This window comes from Amblyomma mixtum, chromosome 3 (genome assembly GCF_055824585.1).
Source record: "Amblyomma mixtum isolate Tamu chromosome 3, ASM5582458v1, whole genome shotgun sequence".
Lineage (NCBI taxonomy): Eukaryota > Metazoa > Arthropoda > Arachnida > Ixodida > Ixodidae > Amblyomma > Amblyomma mixtum.
In genome coordinates this window covers 287,371,411-287,397,926 of record NC_143014.1, presented here as the reverse complement: position 1 = coordinate 287,397,926, position 26,516 = coordinate 287,371,411, and the positions used below count along the sequence as shown (strand labels likewise).

The 26,516-nt window shown below is 45.7% G+C and overlaps 1 protein-coding gene across 2 annotated transcripts; it reads right to left on the bottom strand.

Moving 5' to 3' along the window:
* Positions 1–298: 298 nt before the first annotated feature.
* LOC149355094 (cytochrome P450 4V2-like) lies at positions 299–22,769 on the bottom strand. Of its 2 annotated transcripts, none has more exons than XM_089577591.1 (11): positions 22,258–22,769; positions 13,349–13,458; positions 12,311–12,399; positions 11,636–11,835; positions 10,587–10,659; positions 8,057–8,183; positions 6,194–6,388; positions 4,252–4,425; positions 3,009–3,075; positions 1,697–1,876; positions 299–1,546 (listed from the first exon to the last, which is right to left on the bottom strand). In XM_089577591.1, exons 1-11 carry the CDS (start codon positions 22,514–22,516, stop codon positions 1,326–1,328), a joined length of 1,695 nt encoding a protein of 564 aa, XP_089433717.1. In that variant the 5' UTR covers positions 22,517–22,769; the 3' UTR covers positions 299–1,325. The 2 variants fall into 2 exon arrangements, with proteins under 2 accessions (XP_089433717.1, XP_089433718.1); XM_089577592.1 differs by lacking the exon at positions 22,258–22,769 and adding an exon at positions 17,225–17,695.
* Between the last annotated feature and the right edge of the window lie 3,747 nt (positions 22,770–26,516).

Here is a 26,516-nt window from a genome sequence, read left to right as displayed (position 1 = left end):
AGCTTGTTTGTTATGCAGGCTACGGAAGTTTGCAAGCTTGCAAATTTTCCCATTTTTTACACTACGATTTTCAGGAGGCCAGCAGGATAGGCATCAGTATCCCTTGAAGACGAAATCCAGGTTACTTACTGAGAAGTCAGTAATCAGTAAACGGCTATATTCGCCGCGTCATAAATCCTAAATGGCACAAGCGATCGAAAGAGCCTGGTTTCCAAATAATTGTGCACGAGGCACGGTGCTTCTGCATTCCGACGTCCAGGAAACAGGCACGAGCAGAGAAAATGACAGAAGGACATCACTTTATTAAACACACATTATGTACTTCGAGTGGAAGCAGTTCTTGCATACCTGAAGCCTTTTGGAGCACACCCTTCATTTTTGCATATTGCAAAACCTTTAAATAGCAGCGCAGGAGCTCTCAGACGGAAGGAAAGTGCTGACGTGGCGCCTGGGCCTCTGGTATGGAGGCTGCTATACCCACGCTTAAAACACACATTCATAATGGCGTAAAAGAGCCGGATAACTGTGGACCTTGTACATTAGGCAAAGTGTCTTATGTAGAAGGTCTACAGTTCCTTGGAGAATTAAAGCAACATGCCTTATATTACACACTAATTATTCTAGAGAAATACGCAGCTTACTTAACCATTTTCATGAACAGCTTGGAAGCTTTGGTTTCAGGTATCTGTGACCCTGTTCACATTTGGAGGCAATCAGAACAGAGTATAGTTTGTCTCGCTGTACATTTTGCACGCTTTGAAACGCGTAAGCTTCCCATGGCGCTGTTCTATGGCGTCCTACGCACTTCGAAGCGCCATAGAAATTTCGTACCACTCCACGGAATCTATTCACATAGTCCCGTTGACTTAGTGTGCTTTCAAAGGTTGCCCGTTTAGGGAAATAGCGATTCTGATTCCCTGAAAGCACAAAAGTTGGGAGCTTACGAAACATTTCATTTCTATCAGGTGTTTCGTACATCGGGCGCATACCCAGAAGGTAACAAGAAGAAACATGGATTAGAGACGCAGAGAATGCATCATTGATAGCGTGATCCATGACACATTCTTCAAATAGTCCATACATTTCAAATAGTCCACAGGTGCAGTTGTGCTCATAAAAGATGCGGGTGTTCAAAATCATTGCACTTTTGTCCGCTGGTGCAGTTATTGAGTCAACTGTGTAGTAGATGGTGTAATTTCACAGCAAACACGCTGCGCCGAAAATGCTCGACGCGCACAAACACCACGTGCCTTTCATAAGCAGTTAGGAATGGAACACAATATACATGTATCTATATCGCAACGCTGTACAGGTTGTAGCGGCAATTATAGGCCGTAATTCGTGTGCTTGTCTTCGAAGTCCGTGATCTTAGCAGCTCGCTCTGCATGACTCCGTTCACGGAACCAGATGCGCAGTCCTCCCCTCGCCTTGAGAATCAGCTCGTACGTGATCCTGAGCTGACTGACGGGTCTTGTGGATTCCATGGTGTACTTGCGAAGAACCTTGGCTAAGAGTGTCTTGGCCTCCATGTGCGCAAAACGTTGACCTGGAGCATCAAGAGCCGTAATTTACTCTCAAACCCGCGCCTAAGGCACCAACTCTGTCTTATTCTCGTTTCGCGGTCCGATAGATCGCTGCCTCAGAAAGGTAGCATTCAATGGAATTCAGGCTTGTGTGAGGGCAAAAGATGGCTTACCTAAGCAGTTCTTGGGACCTCCCGAGAAAGGAATGTAGCTGAAAGGATGACGATTCCTTACTTCCGGTGTAAGAAAACGCTCGGGAATATACATGTCCGGGTCTTTGTAGTATTCGGGATTTCGGTGGAGGCTGTACATGTTGATGAAGCAGGTGACTCCCTTCGGGATCTTGTGTCCGTCTGAAACGACGGGTGTAGACCATCGTAATGAGCTTACCATGCTGTTACATTAATGATATGCGTGCATGGTGCGCACGAATTTTGACGAAGAATAGATAGCATAGAAGAGCAGCCAGTTGGCAGTGAAATATAAAAACAATAACCCTACAGAACAATGTACAATTGGGGTCATGTAGAGATTTCTTAGAGAAGTTTGGTTCATGCAGCTTTCTACGAACATTATTAGTGTGTGCGAATGATTGTCAGTCGAGTTAAGTTTTACATTCAGCGCGTTTCTTTATAACATTCACACACTGACCTCCTGGCACACGTTCAAACTGCTAATGGTCTTCGTCTGGCCGTTACGTTTCGACTTTATTAATGTAAGAGAACAGATTGCCGTGTATACTTGTACCGCATTCAGTGCTAAGTGGCAAAATTTTTATTCTTTTAATTCTTCGCGTCATCTTCAACATCTTCAGCATCAGCACTAGTCTAAACAGTCTAAAGAAGTCTAAATTGCCTTGAAGCAAAAATGCGTATTACACTTTGCAAGTTTTACTTTTCGAAAGAAACATTCGGTCGGTGGAACTGAGTGGAAACCAAGAACGAGTGCCATCCGCTTGCTTCTGTTAAGCGTTTTGCCCCGCCGCGGTGGCTCAGTGGTTACGGCGCTCGGCTGCTGACTCGAAAGACGCGGGTTTGATTCCGGCCACGGCGGCCGAATTTCGATGGAGGCGAAATTCAAGAAGCCCGTGCACTGTGTGAGTGTACGTTAAATAACTCCAGGTGGTCGAAATTTCCGGAGCCTTCCACTACGGCGTCCCTCATAGCCTGAGTCGCTTTGGGACGTTAAACCCCAATAAACTAAACTAAACTTTAAGCGTTTACTTCACCGGCTAAGGACATACCCCGCAAGAAAGCTGAGATTTTCTGATCTCATGCCCTCTGTCACCTGTACTCTGAATATTTGCTGTTTTAGGTTTTAACAATTACCAGACTTGTCGTGGCTTCCCGCTTGCATAAAAGCATTATCATGGGTGACGCGAAGACACTTTCTGTTGCTTTAGTTTAAAAGTTAGGCACACTGACTGGTGCCATCATTTGTGTTAGCATAAAATCATAAATGCGCTACTGCGGCTTCACTCCTCACCTATTGTCATGTCCTCTTCCAGAACTCTGCCAATGATTGGAACAGGCGGGAACATCCGCAATGACTCCTGGGAAAATGAAATTCCACACAATGGTTTATTGCACTGCCACCATCGCGTACTGAGTGTTTAGCGAACTGTTGGATCATAACGTTGGAATACCGCAGTTTAGGTACAGAGGTGTCTGTTACTACTAATTCTTAATTATTGCTATAGTGCGGGAATATTGCTAAAATTAAGTTATTTTATCATTTGTACTACATTCTTACCCTCGTGCCAAAGCAGCGCCGCTGGAATTCGCTCATTTCGGGGTGCTTTCAAATTTTGCGTCCTTTTCTCTGACTTAATATATATTTGCCTCCTCATGTGCGCAAATGCATTTTGGACGAGTGTTCAGTCAAGGTTTCCTTCACTAATGTCGCAGGTAACAAAGACCATTCAAATTTTCTTCTGCACAATGCATCTCTGTCTAACTGCACTCATTTTTGTTTTAGGAAGCTAATAGAACAATTTTTAATAAATTACAAACACTGGAACATATTACAGAGGCTCAGAAAAACACTGACACATTTAGGTATCTCAGTTTGCCTGTGAAGGGCACTAAGGTCGTAGCCTCTTTGGAGCACATATTACGCACCAAAGCACTCGAATAAACTAGCCCGATGTTTGCAACATGCTCTTCGTTCCTATCGTTGCAAGTACATGTACACTCACGCCCAAGAATTAGCCAGGGTTGCATCTTCACTCACACATGATGTTTAGCCAATTGACATGGCATCGATGTCTGGTTCTTAGACGTTTGACAAAAGGCATGCAATTTTGCTAAGAGCGTCGCCTCGAGATTCTCTGGTAGAAGAGCGGCCCTGTGCATTCTGGCCCTTACCAAGCTCCATTTCTCTTTGTCACGCCGTGCAACGAAATCAATGCTACGATCTCTCAAGTCTCTTGTCGTCTGCTATTCTTTATTCGAACTTGTTTATTAAAAGTACAGTGATTTTCTGTTTCATACTCTCAGTGTTTAATCCTCTCGTCTCCCTGTGCATTTTGCCAAACCATGCACTGTTCACATTGCCCTCAATACCTTGCTCCTTCGACATTCTTTCTATCAATAATGGGCCTGATGCGTCCATCTTCTTGCTGCTTTTGACTAGTTCATTACCTGCAGTATTTACACCGCATTTCCTAAAGAATACCGTTCATTTCTTTTTCACGCTCGATACGATTACAACATAGAAGAGGAGTAACCTTGAAGCACATCTCCAGGTACTTCATCCGCTTGAGGTCGTCTCCTGTGATGTCTCGCTCTGTATCGCCACAGAAGATGTCGTCAAGTTCTTGGTGGACCTTGGCCAACACCTTTGGGTGCAGCCCCAGCATGTAGAAGGCCCATCCGACCGCTGATGTGGTAGTATCCGTGCCCTACGACAGAAAGAGCCGCACATCAGAGCTCTGAATCGCCTAACTGGCGGTTACGCGTAGCAGTTGTGAATGTAGTGGTAATATAGACGTTCAACGTAAATGTTTAGTGTAGTGGTAATCACTTTTTTTTATGTCCCTTCAGACAGGACTGCTGGTGAAATCAGAGCAGCCGTACTCAGCGAAAAATGTTGTTGAGGGCAGGCAAAATTACGCAATTGAGAAAGAAAAATGACGAGCAGTTGCACAGGTTAAAGCTATTCAAGAGTAGTGGAGACTAAAGAATAAGAGGCCTAATTTTACTACTGACTATGATCTATGCTACACAGATGGTAGGCCTGCGATGGGACGTTGCAGGCGACTATCGCAAGTGGACACATGATAATCGCGTTATCGAGAACTTATGTCACTTTTTAAGCGAGGCTTGGTTACACTCCTTCTTATAACTGTGTCTCGCTTTCTTATCATGCCTAATGGCAAACATCTCGAATAAAAAAAAAAGACACTACGATGTTGCGCTCCTAGAGGCGCCTATCTTTGGGCTTTGATTCAATTTGTTCTGTGTTCACCCGTCCCAACGGCAATTTGGTGGACACAAAAGTAAACGTGTGTTTAAGGTTCCCGAATTTATGGCATATTTTTTAAGTCAAAATAACAGCCAGTTCCCGGAATTATGGTAAAATCACAGTTCAGTTGTCAAGACTGGCCGGCATTAGGCTGTGCGAACCTAAGAAATGCTCTGCGCCCGTAGGGCGCCCTTGGCCACTTTCCCATTTTTCCTGTTATGCTCCATTATATCCAAAAATTATGCTCCATTATATCCAAAAGCCGCAGACATGCAAGTCTGCGGCTTTATAATGTATGGATCAGCACATGGGGCAGTTTACAGAAACTGCATGTTTTCGACATCTGAAACTGTTCACCTATTATGACGCAATTAAAAAGTTTTGTTAGCAGGAAGTATTTTGCATCTCGTGGTTTAAAATAACTAGCTGAGAATCATCTGCTGTCCAGCATTTTAGCTTCGAAGACAATGAGCTTTGAAGTGCTATCTGTGTAGGATGTCCTCTGCATCGTCGCGCAGATTTCGTAGCAAAAACGTCTTAATGCACGCAATCAATTATTTTAATCCTGAAACTACTGAATGCGACCTGAAATTAATCTTGGCCGACAAATTCAACAAGCCATAGCAAAGTTTGAAAAACCTCTTTTTCGATCTTCACAACGAACCAACGAATATGACCGAGTAATCTTTTGCGGAAAATTTTTTTTCTTTACTACAATAATCTTCGTTTCGCTTCCTAAGAGGACTGCGACTGCTGCTCACTTCGCGTTGAAGTTCTTACTAATGTAAAGAAAGAAAATATTTAGCGTTAATAAACTACACTCCGCCTCAAAAAGTGCCTATTTTTTGTTTTTCCCAACTCTATGCAAACGGCACTATAGCCCTGCAACGTGCGCATGAGGGAACAAAAATATGGCAGCCCCTAAGACTTCACAGACATGAAAACTGCCGTTTCTCTCGTCATTCTGCCTCTGCCAGGGCATGGAATCTTAGGGCGATTTTTTTGTGCTACGCTGAACAGCAGCGAATTTTTTTAGAGTTCAACGACTTTACCCCGACTGACAGTGCACGACGCAGCGAGACGACGTACGCCACGTTGGACAAACAGCTTTGCTCCTTTTGATAATAGGTTCTGCGGGTGGAGGTCCTCGGACGTCAAAGCAAAAACGCATTCGTTCACAACAAAACAGTGCCGAGTGTTCTTACTGCGAAGAGCAGGCAGTCGATGTCCTTCTTGACCTCATCGATGTTGTAACGGCTGTCTTGCAGGTGAGCCTTCAGAAACCTGTCCACTATGACCGAATCCTGTTCTTCCTCCTCCCCAGTCGCTGCGTAATCCTGAGGTGCGCTCTCCAGCTCTTCTGCGATCTGCTGGAGCTTGCCCTTGCGTCGCTCAAGGACCTGGAAAGCAGTAAAGCAGTATTAAAAAAGACCATATCGGTTCTTAGTAATGAATGAACTATAAGCGAAATGGCTTCGCAAAAGAATTTCAGAGATACAGTACTTATGAATTCTCTATGTGAAGTTGCACTACAAGGTCGTTCGTGCTATTATGAACTGGCATGAAATATCTTAAAATGCGTATAATAATTGAATCCGCAAGTAAAATGTTAATTCCTTTTTGAAGCACGCATTGGCCTTGAGAAAACATGGCATTGTGGCACTCAATGATGTTAATAAATAGAGGAATATTAAGAATGTAATCATTAGGCCAGGTGAACTTGTGAGCAATGAATGAATGAATGGTAGCCCGGTTGGCTTCGTCATGCCAACAACGAATCCGGCAAAAAGAATATGAAAACCTAACTAGAACAAGGGAATGAAGTTTAGAGTTTCACGTGAAACAAGCTATAAACTAAATTAAAAAACGAAAGAATGCAATATAAGAGAGCGAACAGGCCAGGGCAACACCAAACATACTATGCACTCAAATTGCGCGATGCCTCCAGGTGACATGCACTTGCCCTATACCGATCGCCGATTGCAACCAGTTCATACAAGTAAAGCTCTTTTTGCTTCCCCTTTTGTAGTCCTTACCAGACATATGATCGTCTTTTAGAAATGGACTCATTATCTCTGAACTTCGAATGTATTATTAGTGAAGAAGACGTTCTACGTCGCTGTTTTATTTTAACTTCCATTATAGGTGGTGTCAGTAGATTTGTAAACCTAGTGCAATTTACTAATGGCGCTAACGAATGCAGGGAAAAACCTGATCGTAAAACAAACTGTGAATGAGTGGATCAGTGACTTCACACAACACGAGGCTTGTCTTATTCATGGTTTCCGGTGGCAATGCATGTGATCTCCCACTTTGATGCCAGCGTTTCATCATAAAGCTGTCTTATAGTTGTGCGCTGCAGCTGTAACCTGGTGAAGCTGCAAAACAGTAATGCCTCAGATAATTATAATTAGGCGAAATTTTTTTCACCTCACTTTATCTAGAGGTGGTTGACACTTATATTAATACTGCAGTCGGCGCCATTAGATGTTTTGCACCTTATGAAGGTGTGCAAAAAGGATTCTGGTGTGGGCTAGTTGGTTCATTCTTAATAAACAGATTCACAACAGCGCTACGGAACGAGGACAGAAGGAACACGAAAAACACAGGACGGGCGCTGTCCTGTGTTTTTCGTGTTCCTTCTGTCCTCGTTCCGTAGCGCTGTTGTGAATCTGTTTATGAAGGTGTGCACTTTAACACAGCATGTGGAAACAGGAAATATTTCATTGCCTGTAGCTGAAGATCAAAAACATTAATTTTTAATGCTGGAAGAGAAAATTGGTGTGCATTTTTTGGCAGGTAAAAGTGGTCAAATCATATCCAAAATAAAGTAATGTCAGGGGACGAGGATGCTGCGAACTTCAAGATCTAGAAACATCGAGTTTTATATAGCTTAGGAAAGTAATGTAGGCCAGTAATCAGGTTCTCCAGATGCGGGTTTGGTTTCAACACAAACACGGCCTTATTTCGTTGCGCAGGTGTATACAAAGGAGCAGCCGCGCTTTCTTTCCGCGCGCCATTTCATAGATCAGGATGGTTTCTTTTATTTTCTGCCTATTGCCACTTACCGCAAGAGTGTATTTTTCCATCTCCCGAATGGATTGGTGGTAGAGGCGTCCTTCGAGGGTCCTGTCATACAGGGAGTCGTGCCACATCCACGGACGGAAGACGCGTACGCCGATCAGGAACATCAACCTGCGTATGACCAGAAACGAAAAGAAAATGGCATGCTAGACGGGGTCCTCGTAGCAGTTGCGAGGAATCTACTGATGATGTGACCGTAAAGCTTTTATACTCTCAGTACTTAAGCGTATTTACCGGCTTTTGGCACCGATTTAAGTGAGGAATGCCTCTGAAAATTTTCGCTGAAACACTGCAGCTAGATAAAAACGGGAACAAAAAGTGCAATAATTAACATTGGGAACGAGGTGAGAGAAAAAAAGTGCTTAAGTGCGACTACAAAGAACTTTAAGCGCTTATGTGTTTATGTGGTCGTGGTTACGTTCTGCGAAAGCTTAAATGTGAATTTTTTAAAGACGGGGCCATACGAAGTGAAATATTTTAACACATGACAATTGAACGGATCGCTTTTTGCCAAGCCCGCCCAAGGAAATTGCAGGTTAGTATCGAAGAAGGAGTGCCGTGTGAAGGTACCACCGAACAATAAGTCAGAATATATACTCAACATACATTTTTAAGCCACTTATAGCGTTTCATGGGCACACATCCGGAGGGGTTACCTTCGCGCTATCTTCCACCGGCGCCGGGTGCACCCTTTGTGTGTTGTCTGTAAATGGACATTTTACGCATCCGTCTCTCCAGATAACGCTGGTGCGCACCCACCGGCGGGCACCTTTGCCTTCCTCCGACAGTGGAATGGGGAATAGAAAAAGCGCTCGTATTCGTTTCAAATAGCTTATTTGAAATGCATTCCGGGTTCGCGCTGAGGCACCGCGGAAAGCTGACAGTGCTCGGAATTGCTGGCCCTGCAACTCTGGCGAAGGAGAAGTTTTAGTGCTTTCGGTGACGCCACATGCATCACAGAGTGTATGCAATGGCTTCGACGGTGCTACGGAAGGTCGCTTGACAGTGTAACGTCGAACAGATATTTTTTTACGACGCAGTGCGCGCTTGGTCTCTTGCATGCTTAGAGCAGCTGCGTAGCTCTTCAGTGCAGATGGTCCATTTCTAAGAAAGCCATAACGGTGCGAATATTCCTGTTCCGCAGCAAGTCTAGCCTACTCGTCGGGGGAAGGCTTCGCGTCACGCGCACCCGCTGTCTTTGGCGGTGCCGCAAAGTAGGCCAAACGGGTGCCGTATTTGCTAAAGATTCGCTCTCTGTTCTCGGGAAGACGAGTGCAGTCGACAGCGGTCGAATGCAACGAGCCTCAACTCAAGCTGCGTGCGGGTTCTATTCGCAAACACGGCGCCTGCATAGGTCCAGAGGTCGAACGCCTGCGTGAACAGCTCGCTATGCGAAGGGGAAGCGAAGCTTGAGCAACAGCACCAACGGGGTGCTCTTTCACATGTGCAGCGTTTTTCTGCGAATGCTGCAGATAAAGCACGAACTGCAGAACGTCGACCTAGCCCTTCCGAACTAGCAATCGCATAGCGAGATCCTGGCTAGACGTTTAGGAGCGCTCAGCCTTGACATCTTGGTTTCTGATAACTTAACCCGCGCACTAACACCCCAAACGGGCTCACAATTCAATAGGAAGTGCGGCAGTGATTTTTTCGGCAATTTCGAAATTAAAAGGTCACAGCAAAAATTAGCGAAATTATTTATGAAGTCACGTATTTCCGGCTTTTCTGCACTGTTCTCGGACCAAGCTTACGCTTCTCTAGTCATTCTGGTCCGGAACCATTCTCCCTGCTACTGCAAGATACGAGGAAATCCAAGGGTTCCAAAAACATCGGGTCTCCTTCCCTCGCTCTTCACCCTCTTGTACCACCCGCAGAATAAAAACATGGGCAAGACGAATGGAGAAAAAAAAAAGCGCGCACGCGTACATACATGCGCTCACACGCGCACTGAAGGCATCCAGACTGAACAACACCGCTCTCTTGACTTTTTTTTTCTTTTTACATCAATTTCTTTTTCGCCTAGTAAAGATATATTTTTGCATTTCTTTATGTTGTGGCAAGAGCGCAGAGTTAGGGAGGATGTCAAGCGAACAAAAGTATTAGAGGTGTTACTGCACACGGCCTAACACATGGTTGTTTGCGGTTATTTTATGGAATTGTTGTTGCCGCCGCACCGTAAGTGACGAATCTTAAACACAATAATTTAGTTACTTGTCTCTTTTTCTTTTTGTGGGACTGAGCTAAGCGCAATGGGGCGCCGCCTATTACGGAGTAAGCGCTTCCGTGTCCGCAACAAAGGCGACCAAAACATGTGTTTTATCCGGCTTCACGGAGAGCAGCGAATTTGTCAGAGCTCGCCGCTGCATGTGACGCGGCTACACGCAAACTACGTGAAACTTCGCGCTGGGGCTTGATTTAATCATCTGCGCTTCGATACAAGGGAAATACGTTAATCCTGTCGAAATTGGGACTCGAAAGCGCACGTCTCACTGCTCCGCATAATGGGATACTTACATGTTGAAATGATTGGCGAAGCTCGTGTCAGTAGTATCCACTTGCGAGCCCAAGTCTACTCCCATGAGAACCTCTGCGAACAACGAAACGCACATGGGCTTTAAGAGCGAGGCTAACGAATTATATACACTGTTAAATTCGGCGAATTAAAAAAAAACAATAAAAAACAGAAACTTGTGGTGTCTCATACTACCCAGGGAAGATGATGTGTCCGCGATAGACGGAAATAATAATGACGCCATAGCGCATGCGCAGAACGCCCTGAGGGCTCCACTGGCGCCAGGTGCCGCCACACAGCGCGCACTCCTGTTGCGACGAAACCAATCGGCGCGTGCGCGCTGGCTAAAGCATGGAAGTGATCCACTTTAGAGGATCGCGTATTACGCTATGCTATAAGCTTACTATTATTACCGTTAACATGTTTAGTGGCAGAACAATTGATATTGTTATAATTATTTCCAAGCATTCACAATGCCAGTCTAGATATTGGAAGTGTTCCAAAGTATCATGGCCGCTGCTCGGTTGGTGCATAGCGGCCGGAAAGATTGAATATAATTGTAAATAATTAGTATTAATCCAAAGTAATTAATTGCAACAATTTAGAATGGGTGAACAAATGCTGGCGACAAACTGAGCATGAACATGTTCATGATCGGTCGGTGCTTTTGTCGTTGGCTCTTGTGTTTTTGGTATTGCCTCATCTATTTTCAATGCATGAAGCGCTCGAGCGCAGCCAAATAGCAGACAGTTCTAACGTGGGGGAAGTTAAGTGAACACCGCCCCTTGCCCTGTAGTTCTTGGGTGGCTAATTAATACTAGCCCTAGGACGCATGCACTGAAAAAAAACAAAATCTTAATTCCCAAGAGCCTATAATATTGGTAAGAGTTCTGTTAGCTGCCTGTAAATTTGACGAAAAAATAATCTCGCGGTTCACACTGCACCACGCGCCGACATGCATCTCTTGAGAAGAGAGCTTTCGTGGAAGTTCACTGCTGCCGCCTCCGCGTAGCCTCGCATTCTATGAAAAGGTATATTCATCTTAACTCACTCGTGATGACGTCCAGGGCGCAATTCTGGACGATGCGGAAAGCCGGTATGGGTTCTCCCGGCTGCTTAGCGATCAGCTTGTCCACACGCTCGACGAGCAGAGTGCCATTGTAGTTGAAGGTGCTCACGTAGTCCTCGAGGACCTTGAAGTGGAACGCTGGCGTCATAAGGCGCCGTTTGAACCGCCAGCTCTCGCCGACGCTGCAATAAAGAAGTCGCGGCAGTGAGTCATGTAGCAACCGTTGTTTGCCGAGAAGGTAAATTTTCATGCTTCCTTGCTTTCGGTGAAGGCGCCTAAAGCTGTTGCTGAAATGTTGCCAACTCTCCTGCCCAATCTCAAGAAATTCCCAATCCGTGTGACCACTTTCGTGCGCTTCTGTATAATCTAGGTAATCGCTAAGGAGCACACACGTTCGTTTAGAGTACGGCCCACGAACTTTGCCATGGAGTGAATGAAGCAGCCCCGTAGAAGAGATTCGCAGCAGTTCATAAGTCTCGGCTTGATCTCTCTACGCACTCGGGTGGGTGACTTGACACACGGAGAGTAGTTTTGCTGTTTAGCCAAACAGCCAGACGTGACCTTCTTAAAAGTACAAATTGTCTAAGCGCGCAGAACCGAGGAGTGAACGTAAACTGAGGAACAGAATTCCCGAGTGAGTTCAGTGGTGCCACTTACGCAGTGAGAATGTTGTGTTCTCCGAGCCACGATGAGATAAAGTTGTACACCAGAGGCTTGCGCAGATTTGTCTTGCTGGTAAGCAGAGTCTAAAATGGAAACAAATTGAATGGTGAAGCGTGCTTACATATGTGCCACGAGAAAAAGGCGATTAGCACGTCAATTTAGCTGCGGAAATTCGGCTCAAATGCCGCCATCTTTTTAAACAGTTGACTGAACGAATGCGGTGACGCTTACGAGAGCTAAAAGTGTTCTCATGCCAGCGGCGGTTCTCATAAGGCTTCCAGCACAGAAAAAAATTTGCACGAACACGCAATAACCTCATCAGTTGGTAGTGCCATAGGGAACCTGCACTGACCAGGTGACACTGCAAGTGTTGCGACTAAAAACTCTCGCCGTCAGCCGCTTGGGCCAATACAAACGCGAGATCATATTCTGAACGACAAGAGGCCCGCGTTTGGCTGATAACATTCCTTGCCTAGCTTCTCTCAGCGTAGCCGAAACAGCTGTTGCACGCCATGTGTCGCTTCCTCATGAGATCAATTCTTGATCTCATGTGCTTAAAGGATATTGCCTAATAACCCCCAAAACTGCACGGGGGGGATCTCGCTGAGAGTAAAATAATGCGGTACAGTTCGTCTGTGTACTCATAGGCTGCAGACCGCTGTGATACCGATAACACTTCAAGCGCAATATGCTATTGACACGGCTGCGTAAACGCAAGCCATATGAATTGCGAGGTATGAGCTTATATTGTGTGTCCGCTCCTGTTCAATGCTGTTGTTTTGTTTTTCTGTTTACCCAACGAAGAAGAACTGGAGTCAACTTTCAAGCATCCTGTGTACGTATGCACACAACTGAAATCTCGCTTTATATTTGATGCAAAAAAGAGTTCTGGCCTCATGGCGCACTCAGTGAAACAGTGCACGAAAGGCTCTGCTCTCTTAAGTGAGTCTCGTAAAGTTTGAATAAGCGAGAGTAAGGTGGGCGGCTTTGCGCTTATATAAAGAAAGGCGAGAAGTTTTCAGCTTTTCTTACCTGGACAGCATCTGGGGAATGAAGCACCACAATCGGTGTCATTCCGAGGTATGCTTTGAAGGTCGTCCCCCTGTACTGTTCACATACGTCGCAGATGATCTGGAAAAACACTGCAACAAAAATAAAACACTTTTAATTTGTACCTAGAACGACACCTGCGTGATAATCCTAATATTAGAAGAAAAGCGATGCGGCCATGAATAAGCGCGCGTGAACTGAGGGGGGGGGGGGGGGGGGGGGAGTGCTTAGGAAGGTTGTGAAAAGGAGTAAGGCTTAGTAGCTGTCTGACTCAGTGGACATCAGAATGTGAGGGAGAGTAGCGCCTCTATTGCAGCTCTGGGAGCAGTTTCGTGAGTTAGCGATTGCCCTTGTCATCGGCTTGGTGACGGAGTGTGCGAAGCATAATAAATTTAATTTGATGTTCGCTTTTTACCCTACCCTTTTACGCTTCCAACAGGCTTCATAGACATCTTCTAACAACTTCTTTTCGGCGCTGTACTGGATCTGTACAGTTAAAGACTATTTTCTTCGTTTTGCTGCATCGTTGTTTTGCAGCTCGTTCGTAGTGTCTGTGTAAATGCCATTTAATCACTTGATTTTGTCTTATATGTTTTGGACACTTGCCCAGTCGCAGGCCAACAAGTAATCTAAAAGCGCTGTGTGAAAAAAATATAAGGGGGAATCCCACGCAGCTAATTGGTCACTTTGGAAGGCGACATGTTTCCTCCTGCCGTTGTAGCGACTTTTGATTTGCAGAGCAGAGGCGACCGTTTCGTGCACTTAATCGGGAGCATTTGTTCGTAGCGAGAGTGCAAAGAAATGAAAAAATAGCTGTACAGTCACGAGTAAAAAATATTAGCACACATGACGGAACACCGGAGCGCCGGAATGACAACGCGTGGCGCTGCATGCGACGAAGAGGCTGATAACGAGAGTGCCGGGCCGTTCCCATTCTAAAGCATTAGGAGAGTTCAGCGGACTGCCATGGCCCAGCATAATTGCTGACTAAAAGCAGCGCTATCATCTGTTGTTCCCGCGAGTTCCTTTTTACAAACCATATCGGACATAAAAAATGCAATAAAAAGAAGCCATCTTTGCTCATGATAACTGAGCAAAAATAAATGCCGCATGCACAGTCACGTAGGGTCGGCAATTCAAACCTCGGGCGGTGCACGCTTGATAAAGCTTACTTCTTGCTTACTCAGCGCTTCCTGCCTTTCTCTCGATGTCCCCGCTACCATTTTCGTTTTCATTTCTGAGTGCACAAGACAAAAAAAAAACAACAACAACAACCATAGAGGCATTCGCGTGTTTCCTCCCCAGCAAACACTTCATAAGGTGTGTATAGTTTAAGAGCAGCTCAAGCTCTTTGGTGCCCGAAGTCTCGACCTCAGAGAGCTCGTTTACCTTTTCGTGCAAAGTGAAATCTCTTGACGAGAAAAACAACGCCACGTTGTGAAATATTGTTAGAAAGCTTTAAAATATCAGCTTAGCGAACATTACGTGCTGCCAGGTTTAATGCACTAATCCTGTCAATTGAATTGATGCGAACGTGTTACATTGTCAACCGTGGTTGGAACTTCTAGATGCTCGAAATCCCCCAGCTATTCGGCTTAGTCGTCTAAACGTAAAGTACTTTCTTGAAGTGCGAAACACTTAAAAGTATCTTTCCGCAATCAAGATGTCCTTAAGTACGCTTTCATCGAAATCATATTCCGAACTGCGCGCATGCTGGGAACCTACACTTTTTACGTATATTTTGCGCTGGCCGCAATATTTTTAGTGTCATACGAAGCCTGTAGGTGAGTTAACAAAAATTAATCAGGCAAATGATGAACGTAGCAAAAATTCTGGAGAGCTAAGCTTAGCTGCTTAGGACATTGTTCAGAGAAAGCAGTTACTGCTTTTGTGTAGCCATTTAGCCTTGCATTTACCGTGAAATCTACATCGTCGGCCGTAAAAGAGAGCCAGGTTATTGTCATGCTAATCCCTGGAATCTGATCTGGCCGCCCGTTGCCTCCCATTCTCTCTCTTTCTCTTTCTTCTCGCAATTGCCCTCTGCCTCCTCTCTTCTCTAAACGCAGAGAAGGGGATTTCTCTCTCTTCACTTTGCCACCTGCTAACAGTGGCAGGTGCTCAGTGACGGGTGGCAGACATTTGAATGAATTTAATTGAATTAAAATAAATTCAATGTCCGCTACCTGCGAGTGACTGAAATATAATAAACTCAATTAAATTAAATAGGTTACAAAATAATTGCTTAAGTAAATAAGGCATTACCGCGAACGCTATAGATTCCGTGGTGGTATGCAGGCGTATGAGGCTAAAGCAATGCTACGACAGCTTTCGCTGTAAAGAATTATTCGCTGGGACGCGACAAACATGGGCGAATTTTATTCGCCAAAATTTGAAGCGCCGGTACATAGATTTAGCTGTGCAGAAGAATGCGCGAAACCTGGGAGAAACCACAACGGCAAAGCAAAAAAAACACCCACATATCGTGCGAACATGATATCATTGCTATCATTGCTATGATATCATTGCATGGTATCATTGCTATCATATCATTGATATCATTGCACAAAATATTGCATGGCATGTTTCACGGACAAGATATTTCAGATATGAGTTTCTAGAGGTGAATTTGATCAACGGAGCCCCGGTGCACTTTTAGCGCACAATGCATCGGAGCACAGCAATACAAAGATACCCATTGCAGTCTACCTCATCCACCTAGTAATACGAGATGTATCTTTATTTCCGCATCTATGACCATATATAAGCAGCGCGAAAAGGGCCAGGACTCGGAGCGTATAAACTGAAGCTTTTAGCGCGGTGTCCTGCTAGGTAATATAGGCCCGAGGAGAGGGCTGAGTCGGGTTGGTTGGTTCAAGTTGAATGGTACGACTAAACAGCGTTGACGGACGGGACAGAAGAAGAGACAGACACATGCGCTGTGTCTGTCTCTTCTTCTTCCGTCGCGTCCGTCAGCGCTGTTTAGTCGTACCATTCAATATAGGCCTGCATTCCGCCAAGTTCTTTAAAAGACCTGAGTTTGAGCACGCGGTTATCAGCTGAGCGCGAACACGTTTCTGGCGTGTGGAGAGACAAAGGCAAAATTAAAGGTGGGCTGACGGTTCACACAGGGAAATACGATGGTGACGCTCATGTTCTTCCCCAAAGTTCAAGGCTTTTGCGTGTACGTTTATTGCGGCATGTCCAGCAGTGCTGAAGCATCATAGCCTTATTTACATTAGTGCTGGATAAAAAGAGGCAATTGTTTATTCTGATTGCGAGCGGTCTTGCGCGACTCACTCTTCTGAGCACTGTCGCTTGAAAGATTGTGTATCCAAACCCAATTTTGTAATGACGGCACTGATGTTACTGCAATATTACTATTTGCAGGCGCAATTCCATCAGTTCTGAACCATTCTTCTAACCGTCACGAAGAGCACCGTTCGCAAAGGTTAACATAACTTTGAGTCCAAAGGTATTGTTATTCACACAAAGATACGTGTACATTCCTTTGTAGTTCACTGTTCGCTTGAGGTCAGCCAAGAGAACAGCAACCTACGCGTCCTATGTGCGGAGCTAGAAGAAAAAGTCTTAAGATGCAAATCGATTTCTATTGACCATTAGCCACTCTACTTGTTTACGCTCTTTCGAGCGTTCGAATACTGAGCAGGGTCAGTGCAAATGACAGTCGACCAATCTCACTGGCTTTTTTTTTTCACGCGGGGCACCAATTCTCGGTTTATCCCAAGAAAATCAGCTCACAGAAATTGGTTCCCAGGAAACTTCATTTGCCGATGTACGGCAAAGGGGGCTCTGCAAAAGGGCCCGTCAGACTGGATACGTCAGCAGTGCCAAACTTACCTGCAGAAGCGTCCTTGTACTGAACCTTGCCCGCCCATTTCCAATATACAGACACCGTGTTCCAGAAAGGAATGAGGTCCCAAGGTCCGGGAACGGGCCTCAGCGCTTTCCACTGATAGAACCAACCGATGGAAGGGCGCACAACGCGAGTCCAGATCAAGTATGTTAAGAGAACGAGGATTACTCGGGCGCACAGCACTTGGAAGCGTGTGTGCGCCGGCGAGCTGCCGAGGAGCAGGTCGCGGCCGATCATAGTCCCACTAAACACAGTTGTAGCAGATGCAGACGAAGGAAGCGTGGGGTGAAAGAAGAATGGAATGTGGGGTTGAGAAGACTCCGAGTGCCTCAAGCGAAAAGCAGCGTCACACTTCTTGAAGACACCAACGGCGTTGCCTCGAAGTTACCTGCGGGGCGATGAACGGAATTCTAAGCCTGCGCTAGTACTGCGGGCCGTATTTCCAGACTGCGCGAACAGACGTGATGCGAGCACATCAAGAAGTGGAAGTCCGCGCGACAAGCAGCGCATTCGTCTTTAGGTACGTTTATAAAGTTTACCCGCCGCTTACTTTAGCTTTATTGGAGAGTAATGGGAGACACCAAGGGGGAGGAGAGCGGCTTAGGCTTTTTGCGAGCAATTAAAAAATCCCTCTACATTGCCACGTACATCACACGTTTAATCTCGAGGTTGCCGCTATGCGTGGATCTGACAAAGGGGAGGGGTCTTGTTGAGGTAGATTGTCTCGTCTGATTTCCTTAAACGCCTTGCTACCATGTTACATCTGTGACTCGCCTACTGCGTAGCTGACGTGTCCGGTGTCTCTTTCACAGCCTCCCTCTCTCTCCTCAGCTTCCGTTTTCCAGGGGACAGCGTAAGTTGGCTTGGCCGTATCCAAAATAGCGGGAAAGCCGCTATAATTACAACGAGGGGCTCTCCCCCGATTCACGAGAGTCCTAAATTGCCTAGCAGCGGCCGCTTTGCTCCACCTTGTGCGTTGAGAAGGTGACAACCCGCGAGAAAAAAACGCTAAGGTTGCGAAATCTACCGGAGTTCGCGGTCTGCTATCAGCACGTGGGTGCCCTGTGGGGTGTGGACGAAGCGGACGCCCAGGCATCTCTTTGTTCCGGCACGTGTCGCGTGTTGAGGCGCAGTTGGGCACCCAGCCTGCTCAGCCTTTGCTGTGTCCACCCTCTGCCCCATCTCCTCCGCGCAGTTGCGGCGCTTAGGACGCGTCTTATCCTTAGCTCTCTCGCCTTCTCGGGCCTTGCCCTTCGAGCAAGGCGTATAGTTCACAACTCTTGCCTCACGCAGTCAAGGGCAAGTTCTGTGTTAAGTCATGATTTAAACCCTCGAGGCGCATGTCTTACTCCGAGGCCTTTTCGCGTTACCCCCAGAAACCGTTGGTTCACGGCTACAGCTGCGCAGGAAGAAACGAATGAGGCTCATGACGCTTGTAATGAGCCTTTGTCTCAGCGTGACGCTCTTGGCGGAGACGCAACTAAAGGGCGTGGACAAAAAAGATCTTGTGGAGACAGCCACCATGGTTGACGTCGCGCTTAAAAGAAAATGAAACTGCGCATTCGCTGTTTCGTTGTAAAAGCAAATAATCCGCTATGGGAAATTTTTTACTCCCTCCTCTGACGTCACCACATTATTCAGGCTGCGGGAAGAGGTCGCCCAAGGTTGTGTAATGTTGCCCAGGAAGCACGAAAGAAAAGATAGAGCGTTCGTTGCTCTATATCTGACTGCGACTGCAGCCCACTGTGGACTCAGAAGCTTTACTCGCAGTAACTAACGTTTAAAGTAGTTGAAATGGCGGTTATAACACAGCAACTAGAACGGTTCCAGTCTGCCTTTTGGGGATATCAAGATGTTTAGCTCCATTTTATGTGGCAAATTAAGCAAATGACGGATGGTTGAGATAATCCAACAGTTCGTGTCTGCTCGTGTGTCTGCTCTCGTCTTTGTGCTTGTCTATTTTAAGCTGTACTCTATGATTTTATTCGCAGTTCGCAACTTAACGTGAGCGCATACCTGCCCGCATAGCAATAAAAACCTAAAAGGTGTGATAGTACTCTTATGTTGGTGAAGTAGAACGAATTTTTTTCTTTCCATGCAATTTCTTTATCACTAGTCGCGCTGACTGGCAGGTTTTTGTGATTATCTCTCCTGAGGCAATGACCTCATGAAATAGATAAAATTCGAACAGAACGAAAAGAATTTTTTTGTATGAAGCAGCCTTTGAATGCTTACTTGCTGAGTCGTTTATAAAAAGATGAAAACTTGTTGTAATTTCTGTTGACTGCTTCAGCGAAAATTTGACGAATCGAATGAATGGTTTCAGTAGACGAGACTAGAGTCTTTGTATTTGCTGTATTTGCAAGACTAAAAAACTATAAACAGATTGTATTTGTATAGTAGAAATTTTAGCTGCCACCGTTTTTCGGTAATAAGTACGTGCGACATGAAGCTGGAATGCAGCATTAGCAACATCGAGGCAGAATGGCAGCACCCTGTGTACATCGTGGCTCTGCTGAGAGCAAGAGAAAATTTCTAACGGACCCACGCAACAGGACGCACAATCGAACTCGATGGCCTAAGAACCTATTACAGGATGTGTGCATTTGTTATAAAATCTTAGCGCAACAGTGAGAGGGCAAAAACAAACAAACAAAAGGGACGACGTTCGCAAGCGGTCTGAGCGTTGCCGCTTGTCTCTTTTCACCTGTCGCTGTTGCTTATAGATTTTCTAGTGTTGCAGAACCAACTCGTCCAGAGACATGCTTTACTGTGTCGCAAAACAAAAAGTAGTTTCATGCATGGCGTGTGTAATTCCTTTCACATCAGAGTTTGTTTCACTCTCTGTTTCAGCAGTGTAGCGAAAACAAAAATAGCGCTCAAATTTCGCAAAAGGTGTGTCGGTTCACATAAACCCGTATTATCCACAAATTGCTTCTTCGCGCGCACGAAAAGTGCTGCGAGAGGGGTTCTTAGTTAAAGTGGTGGAGACGCTAAATTTGTGGTTGGCGCGTTCTTTGCTTTAAACGTTTCTTATTGCTCCAGGAAGTATGATACACACTCGAAGATTCATATATTCACAGTGAATAATTTAATATCGCATTTTTAGGTGAATGATTTTCGGTTTCAGTTTCTGAACGCCGAGTTGGAGTGAGACGTCACTATCTAGGATGCTCAACTACTTTGCCTGGTCACGCGGGCCCAAAAAGTTGTGACAGACCTACTGCTGCACCGCCTGCTTCCTCACAGAAGTGCTGACCAGAGCATGAAAACAAACAACGGCATGGCTACTCCCAGCAGCTCGGATTTTGACGAATCTGATTCCAATGAGGACACGACTTTTTTTTTTTTTGATCGCACGATCGCACGCTAATATCGCCTTCGCGGGTTCGCGTGAGGATGCGAAGCACTTCGCAAAATGCCAGTAAGCATGGCTAGTTCGGCAGTACGTTGACAAAAACTAACCGAGCGAGTGGCGGTTCGCAGCAAATGCGGCTCGCTGGTGCGTCAACTGCGCTCACCTAGCTCGTCACTCGTGCCTCATGGCTGCGGCTGTGGCTGCGCCCCGCTTATTGTACGTCATTGTATTTTGGTATGACGTCACTAAAACGTTGGTTACTCTACCAGCGTAGTGACGTCAGCATTGATGGCGCTAGCGATCGGTCTAGATCGTGAGAGCGAGCATTTAGGTAATCTTTAGAACCAAATTAAAATATTTTTGAAACGTTTGTTGTGTCCAACACCTGGCTTGAGTGCCCTTGCGTGCAGAGGAATCCCATAGCAGGCTTTTTATAGCCTCAAAATTTGGTGTCTCCACCCCTTAATGGCTGCCCTCAACCGCAGTCCTCAACAGCTCACTTCACCGCGGTAGTAAAAATGCGGTAAGCTGTCCTTAGCGCACTCCCTTTAAGGGGCAGGGTATTCGCCCAAGCCGTACGGTAGGTTTTAATCACTAAATATACAAGATACTTGCGGTTGGCAAAAGAAAGAAGTTCCTTCTTAACAACGAGGGAAGTTCTAACAGTTACGAAGATTTGAACCAAGATTTCAATCCCCTCTATTTGCTAACCTCAAGACTTCACGTGCCGCGTTTAAAAGCCTCATTACATCGCTAACTGCATAAAGTTACTATGCTTTGCAAATGAAATAACTACGTTGCCGAGTGGAAGCATTCTATATATTTAGTGATCGTCATCGACTCCGGAGCTTTGCAAGGCAGTGCGCTAGAAGAGAGCTTACTGCCTTTTTATTCCCATATAGGGTTATTGGTGCTTAGAGTGTACTGTGATAGACAAGGGGAGAGTAGCCGAATTAGGAGAGTCGATGAAGTTGGTGCCACTCAATGACAAGGCACCTTATAAAAAGTCTTTTTTTTTCAATTTGGATTGTCATAGCGAATTATCCTGCTTACTCAACCGGTTATGCACTAGTTTCCTGTGAGAAACCAATACCCTTTTTTTGGGGGTATTGCGCTTGCATATGTGAGCTCTCTTATTATCACGTGAGATGAGTATTCCATTGTGAAGTAAAAGTAGCATGAATGTCCGGGGCAAATCTAGTAAATTATGTAGGAGCTGGGAATGCGATTGAACATACAGGCAGGGAAGCTTCTTCTAAGTGACTACCAATTATGAAAAAGCGCTGGAGTGGCAACGAAGAACTTGAAAGAAAAAAACTGGTAATGGCGCAAGAGACGAGGACACAAAAGGCACACAAAAGACAGGACTGCCTTCGGTGTCCTCGTTTCTTGTGCCATTACGAGTTTTTTTTTTCTTTCAACATGAACCAACTCGCCCAAACTAGAGCTTTACTTGAAGAATTTGAGCGCGTGAAACTGAAGGCGATTCAGCGTTCAAATTCAAGGGCCAGCAGGAAACACCATTCCATTTCAGAAGGAGAAGCCTGGGGTGCGAAAATTATGACAAAACAGTCCAAGCCTTTTGGAAGTAAATGGGACTCCCGGCTAGGCTTTACCTGTATCAAAATTGTTAATTCTGGCTGCTTCATGCACACTCACCAGACGTAGCATCCTTGACGGAATTTGATCGACTTTTGGTCCAGTAGGTACGCAGAGTATACCAGAAAGGCACGGCGTCGCAGGGTCCCGGCAGTGGCCTCAAGGCTCGCCACTTGCGCAACCACCGAATGACGGGTCGAACCACGAGAGCCCAGGCCACGTAAGCCAATGTAACCAAGGCAACTAGCTCCCATGGCGCTTGAAATTTGGTGCGAACCAAAGAAAAGCCGCTGAGCACTTCCTTGAATACGGTGGCCATCGAAAAACTGCTGTAGCTTGGCGGCGATAGGACGCGCAGGCCTGTGAAAACGCAGTCGTGAGGCAGCCGAGAAACTAAGCTTCGAGCGTTCTTCTTGTTCCCGCTGTTTCGGTTGGCACCGGTTTAGATCCCGAACTGGTACCTGAGATGAACGCGACGTGAATGCTGGCCCGCCTCGACGGTGTACACTGGACTTCGAGCACAAGCACGTCCTCTGCGACGTCTTAGAGTAAAAAGTTCGTGGTAGCTTCCATTCACCATATAAGCGTCCGCGGACAGTTAGCGATTCGCGCGAAAAGTTCCATTTTGTTTGCAGCGCATCCACTGTTAATGATTTTTTCTGAGCCCTAATGACTACTGCGTCCTGTTACAGGCAAGAACCATGTGACTCGCCTTAATGGTTTGTACTCTGTCTGAAGCCAGAAACGAACTGCCAAAAACTGCTTTATGACTGGCGATGACAATGCTACCTGTCTTCCAGAAGGGGCCTGAGACGATTTAGGTGGAATAAGTCCCTTGTGTTTTTTGTTTTGTAGTTTCTCTGCTAGTCTTTCAACGTCAGGAAAATTTCGTTTCCTTTGGTGGCAGTTTCCTCTTACTACGCGGCTGGTGGATTCCTCCGAAAACCCGAGAACGTTGGACGTGGTGGTCAACACTTAATTAAAGCCATTTTCGCTGGACGACTCCTCTAAAGCGCGCAAGGGACTGTGAATTGTTCTCCCGCCCGCATGCACGATGCCACGCCCTCTAAATAATCGCGCTCATGTCTCACGGCAACGCCTCCTCTCTGGAACCTGTTATTTCAACACCGTATGCATCCGTCTGCTGTCCGTCCTGCCATTTGCTGAGAACGTCTGGGGTTGCTCGCTTCAGTTCCCGTCTTGGTCTTTTCCTGCGCAACGCCACGATGAGTGCGGTTCAGGAAATTTTGTCACACCCCTTCTTCGCTCGCTCGGAGTTAGAATGCCCTGCGTTTTCACTGCTGCTTTTTACTCTGCAGGCATCGCTACTGGCATTGGTCTTTTAATTGAGTTTTAGGGCGAAAGCATCACTTCAGTGGCAATCCTGGAAAAGCCGATGTCTGTTTGAAGCCTCTGAGACACCTGCAGATATAAAATAAACATTGGCGCGACTGGGTTTCGAGCCCACGGCGGCACGAACAGTTCAATTTCGTTGGCCACTGCACGAGAGCACTCGGCTATCGACGCCTTTTTTTCAACATGCTATGTATGACAACGATACGAAGTTTTATGTACATGAGCGATCTACAAACATTAAGGAAAACAGTGGCAAATAAACACACCTAAGCAGTGAAGAACGAGAAATCAATGTAGAGCACATAGCTAATACATAATAATACGGCACATGTAGGCAACAAAGAACTAAAAAAGGGCAATGAACAGCACAGCAATAACAGTGAGTGACACTGCGGTTCAAACTCCGTCTGGGCATAAAACTCTTTTTGGTGTTCAGTCATTCTACTGAACTGGTGTTTAGCAGTGACAAACGATTCACGATGTCGGTCTATCATGCGTGTTTTCCACAGGCTGTGTAATCCGAATGAAAAATAACATATCTCAGGGTTCATCAACAAATGGCAGTGCAGTGAGATATCGTACATAATGCGGCGTCAAACTGTCTTTTTTTTTCAGTGTCCGTTGCATGATGCCCCAGAAGAGTATTGGATCGTTACAATTGATGAAACAATGCTCAATGGTTTCAGGAGCGTCACAAAGGCGACACTTCTCCGTTGTCAGGAAAACACCCTTTTTCTCTAGCCATGCTTTAAGTGGTAATGTCTCAGTGTGTAACGTAAAGAAAATTGTTTTGTTCATAGCGAGAGGGGCATTTTACGTACTATCTTGTGTACGTCATATCCCGGTAAACCAAAGTACAATGAGCGATACATTAGCGGCGGAAAGAGCATACAGATTAAGTCCTTGTACAACCTTTTCCTCGGCACCAAAGTAAGGAACTAAGCGGAAAAACGAACAAATAGGAAATGAACAGCCAAATACACATCATGCATAAATCCTCATAGACACGGACGATCAGAAGCATTAGAGGACACAATGCGGCTCGGCCAAGCATGAACAAAATTTACTTGCAAGAATGCGCGCACTACTGGGTGTGTAGTGTTGCGGAAAAGCATGAAATGTGAAACTATCTCTCGGACGTACAGGCAGACTAAACCAAGGCCGCCAGCGCTTACAGGCCTGAAAGGTTATCACGCCCCATCGATTCAAAAGAAGAATCCCATAAAAAAAGTTGCGAAAAATTGGTGGAAACGCAGTAAATAAAGTCTGCTGCAATGAATAAGTTGCAGCACATAACCAATTTTAGTGGCGAGAAACAGATTGCATGCGGTCGCCCTGCCAAAAATTGAAAAACCATAGGGCACAAAATTCTGAGAATAGCGCTGGAGAGTTGGCACGCGGTCTATCCAGTAATGTGCATTGTGCTCATAGGCACGCAAAGGAACGCCAGGGTACTTTTGGTGGCGTAAGTGTCCATTTCATCCCATCCTATTCGGCAGGTGTCATTCTTCACATACCATACCAGACACCACAACTCTTACAACGGTTAATCCGAGCTCTTGACACTGAACTGAAGTCGTCCGTTAAACGAATAACCTTATCGATGCTTGACTTACCAGCACAGAAAAACGCGAGGTCATTCCCATAGGCTAACACAGTTCGTGACCAAGTATACGAAAACCACTGACAGCTGCTCTATTTACAACACTAGGACTAAGTGTTTCCAAGTATAATGTGAACAGGAGCGGGGACAGCGGGCAACTCTGTTATACAAAGGACTGAATTCGTACTGGTTTTTGAGAGGCAGCCATTAAGAATCAATGGCGTGGAACAGTTTTTGGAACAAAGGTGTATCATAATAGAAAGAGTTGAACCAAGATTGACGTGATTTGGAAGAGAGAAAAGAAATGAATGGGACACCCGATCGAACGCCTTTGCCAGGTAAACTTGCAACAGTGCTAATTGTTTATCAGCGTCACTGTAATACTATATAGATCAGACTGTATTGACCAATCCCTCAAGCCGCACGTTTGATGAGGCCCAATAAAAGTGGGCAGTGCAAGCTGTAGCCGATTTTTAGAGGACTTTAGAGATCTTATAATCAACATTAGAAAGTGTGATAGGGCTGTAGCCATCTATAAATCGTAGTTTTTCTTTATCGTCAGTTTTCGGTATTAAGACAACGTGAATTCGAGCAAATGACTGTGGCAAAAATTCAACATCAATGTTGGCCCAAGAAATTTACATTAGGGCAGGGGATGACATAGATTTAAATGTCTTGTAAAATTCCGCAGAGAGGCCGTCAGGTCCCCGCGTTTTCGAAAAAGGTAATCAATCAATTGCTTTTTCCAATTCTTCCAAGGGTACAGACCAAGAAGCGGCGAAATCATAGACACCCAACGCGCTACATGAACATCATCTTCACTGATTGAAACGGCAGCAAAAAGTGAGGTGTAGCGTTTTGAAAACATGGTTACTATTTCATCTGAACTTCCGGTCAGGGCGCTACCACAGTAGAGCTCAGAGACGCGCTTGGCACTCACAAGGCGACGCTCATCAAGCAAGGCCTGTCTAGTTGGCTCCTCAAAGTGCATTGCTGTATGAACGCACACGGGCCGCCCGAAAGCGTTCTGCATCGAACCTGTGAAGGTGACACTTTGCAGTTGATATTTCCTCTGTGTGCAATGCTGGAGCCTCGCATTCAAGTTCGTGCAAATTATAAAGACTCTGAAGCTGAAGCAGCCGTTTCTCCTCACCATGCCTTAAGTGAGACCTCGCGAAGCCGATATTTAGTTCATGGGGCCAAATGCGTTCGAGCAGATGGCCGTGTTGACTATTTTGTTTTGTTCTATTTTGACGCAGGTAGATATGCTTCATGCTTCATGCAGAGCTGTCAGTGATAGGAAAAAAATGCATGCAATAAAAGATGAGCCAGCAGTGCCCCATGAACGTGTAGTCAGGTT

Coding starts and splice junctions, on each gene's coding strand:
- LOC149355094 (XM_089577591.1), bottom strand. CDS start 22,516: ATGGCCACCGTATTCAAGGAAGTGCTCAGCGGCTTTTCTTTGGTTCGC. Junction 10,660..11,635: donor CGCCCTGGACGTCATCACGA/GTGAGTTAAGAT, acceptor CGTTGTTCGCAG/AGGTTCTCATGGGAGTAGAC. Junction 3,076..4,251: donor ACCTGGAGATGTGCTTCAAG/GTTACTCCTCTT, acceptor TCATTTTCCCAG/GAGTCATTGCGGATGTTCCC.